Source organism: Formica exsecta, unplaced genomic scaffold (assembly GCF_003651465.1).
Source record: "Formica exsecta isolate Colony F162 unplaced genomic scaffold, ASM365146v1 scaffold122, whole genome shotgun sequence".
In the NCBI taxonomy this organism is placed as follows: domain Eukaryota; kingdom Metazoa; phylum Arthropoda; class Insecta; order Hymenoptera; family Formicidae; genus Formica; species Formica exsecta.
Window position 1 is genome coordinate 2,624,685 of NW_021848556.1, and position 3,413 is coordinate 2,628,097.

The 3,413-nt window shown below is 27.3% G+C and overlaps 1 protein-coding gene across 3 annotated transcripts in view; it reads left to right on the plus strand.

Moving 5' to 3' along the window:
- Positions 1-3,413, plus strand: part of LOC115244643 (cystinosin homolog) — a 24,265-nt gene that overhangs the window by 14,232 nt on the left and 6,620 nt on the right. For 2 of the 3 annotated variants that reach the window (XM_029822469.1, XM_029822476.1), the window contains 5 exons: positions 114-302; positions 1,112-1,352; positions 1,684-1,803; positions 1,917-2,205; positions 2,312-2,414. In XM_029822469.1, coding sequence (XP_029678329.1) covers positions 114-302; positions 1,112-1,352; positions 1,684-1,803; positions 1,917-2,205; positions 2,312-2,414 — 942 coding nt within the window. Of the gene's footprint in view, positions 1-113; positions 303-1,111; positions 1,353-1,683; positions 1,804-1,916; positions 2,206-2,311; positions 2,415-2,936; positions 2,989-3,413 lie in introns of those variants that run through there. The other variant, XM_029822485.1, reaches the window with a different exon arrangement.

Sequence of the window (3,413 nt, forward strand, 5' to 3'; positions counted from 1 at the left end):
AAGTCGAACATAGCCAAATGAAATATATATATATATATATATATATATATATATATATAAATAATCAAATGTATATCATATCATATCTCATAAATCTCTTTCTTATTTTGCAGGGAACCTTTACCTAATGACAGTACTGCAATAGTTACAATAGTTGTACAACATTCTGATTTGATATCTACAGAACCATCTAATTTTATTATTACATCGGGGGAAAAAATAGAATGGGTTATTTATGTAAAAGGTCTGAGCGCGGGTCATTCAATTGTTAGCGCTAATATAACTCCCAGTAATATTATAGAGTAAGTATATGTGATGAAACATTTTATAAAGATATCGCGAATTTTGTATATTCTAAGTTTTAAGCTTTAATCAACTACTATATATAGTTGTGGCTGATATAACAAAAAACATGTATATATTTATATATAATATATGTATATAAACATATACATGTTTTTTGTTATGATTTGATTATGTATTTATAATCAAATCTTGCGCAACAATAAACAGCAGCGAGCAAAGATCTCTGGCACCGATGCCTCCTCTATCTTTGTGACTAATTCTGAAAAGATTCCGATTAGTGTTACATTCACGTTCCATTGCACTGTGCTAAGACTGCACAGATAGCCTTTTGACCTAAACTTGTCAACTAAGCAGAAACTCAAAGTTTGGTCAGTCTGTATTCAGATTTTGAACGGGCTACATCCCAATTTAATAATGATGTTTTAACTTATTTGTGATTAATATAAATGATTTTAATATATTTTTCGGTGATATTAATAAATATCTGACGTTTATGAGTGATAAACTTTAGACTACTATTAAATTGTATTATATGCTTGATAGTTTATTCTTAAAATTGATTCTCAGAAAGCACTGTGTAAAAAAAAATCTAGTTTGTGACATTTTCAATAATTATAAAAACTGTTGAAAAATGTATAAAAATATCATTATACCGCAAGATCAATTATATACTCTCGATTTAAAGTGAGCAAATACAAAATTTTATTCTGTTTTTTACATTATATTCAAAATTTCTTTTTTATATAATTTTATTAATGTTTTATGTGTGAAATTAATTTTCTTTGCATATTTTTTTTTCTTTTAGTGTCTCTCAAGCATTTATTAGAGTGACTATAGAGAAATCAGATTCGCTGTATCACATCAGTGCTGTGGTTGGATGGATGTATTTTTTAGCATGGAGTGTAAGCTTTTATCCGCAAATCTACATTAATTATAAACGTAAAAGTGTTGTGGGTCTTAATTTCGATTACCTCTCACTAAATGTTGTTGGTTTTCTTATGTACGCATTATTTAATTGTGGCCTTTACTGGATACCTGAGATTGAGGTAAGATATTGCTATATTGCGTGCCTCTTATATAATTAATATATAAAGAATCCATGAAATGGATTTCTTGATTCCATTTTTGAATAAAATAAGAGCCATTGATTGTATAGAGAGAGAAGAGAGAGAAGACATTATATAGAAATAATGATATTAAAAATAAAAATTCTTTGATAAAAATACTAAACATGAATAAGAAAAGTCTAGATCAAGTCGTATTACTTTTTTTTTTTTGTAATTTAATAGGACTATTTTACTTCTTTTTAGTCTGCTAAAACTTTAATTCTTTTTATAAAAAAAAAGATTACTGATTAATTTATTAAAATATTTTCAGGATGAATATTTTAATCGATATCCAAAAGGTTTGAATCCTGTACAAATCAATGATATATTTTTTTCTCTACACGCAGTATTTGCTACTATCGTAACTATCGGACAGTGTTTCATTTATGAGGTAACTAGATATATAACAATTATATAGCTAAAACAGTTTTTTGTATGAGATCATTAAATATCATGCTAAAGATCTTATAAATTGAAATATGAATGTATTAATTTTTACTCTAGATTGGTAATCAAAGAGTATCAACGACCGCACGTATTATTCACGGAATATTTGCGGTATTTATATTAATATCTTTAATATTATCCTTCGTCCACACAATCCACTGGCTAGATTTTCTCTACTACTGTAGCTATGTCAAGCTCAGCATAACGCTTATTAAATATGTACCACAAGCGTATTACAATTATAGAAGAAAGTCCACGGTTGGCTGGAGTATAGGAAATATATTCTTAGATTTTACTGGTGGCGTCCTATCAATGCTACAAATGATACTCAACGCTTATAACTATGGTAAAAATATAAATACAGAACTAAATTTATTTTTTTGGTTTGCACACATATTCATATTATAAATTAATTCTTACGAAATATTAATATGTCATAATTTTTATCACAGATGATTGGGAAAGTATTTTCGGAGATCCGACTAAGTTCGGTCTAGGATTCTTTTCTGTGGCATTTGATATATTTTTCATAATTCAGCACTATTTCCTATACAGGTATGTATGCATGCATGCTTTAGTATTGCCTGTGCTTTGTATTTGTTTTTTCTTATCATATACCATTTTACTAAATAACTTTTTAAAGATACTGATCCTTTAGTTACCAGTAAAATAATGCATCTTACATGTGAATCATTTCTCATATTTATAAAATCCATATATATATAATTTATTAATATCTCATGTATGTGTGTACATGCGGAAAATATATATGTTTTTAACCGCATTGTATGTTGCATTTTTAGTTGCATGTTTAAAATATTTGTTATTGATTGCACAATTTTATGAACTGTTAATATAAAAGTAAATTTATTTCGAAAATTTGCTATGTTAATTGCGTATTATTTAATTAAGCATATCGAAAGATCATGTGCAATGAGTTTAATGTTCTCGCGTAAAAATGGAAAATATTCACTTACTGGATTTTCCTAATCATATATATAACTGTATGTTATCATTCCATCTAATCTACCAACTAAGGTATACAATTGAAGATAGAGTGAGACTTTGATTTTACAGATATAATGATGAGAAGGTGATTGACCTGAAGGGCAAAATATAGTGACTTCATCGAGAATTTAATTTCCTTCCTTTAACATTTTTCCATGATCCAATATTTTATACATGTGTGCGTGTTTTTATATTATTTTGCATAAATTTGTATGAGTATTTCCTCATTCGTCATTATCATGTACATCGTATATAGCTAAGAAATTAAAGTGCGTACAACGGGTATATGTGCACGCATACATGATATTGAAAGATACGCACATTTTGATATACTTTTTTTTTCGTCTCGATATATATTCCGGAAACATTCCACGGAACGTGTTTCTTTTTTTTAATTATATATATCTAGGCAATATAGTATATATTGTGTATATAGATGTATTATTCTTTTTTTTTATATATTCCGGAAACATTCCACGGAACGTGTTTCTTTTTTTTAATTATATATATCTAGGCAATATAGTATATATTGTGTATATTGTGTAT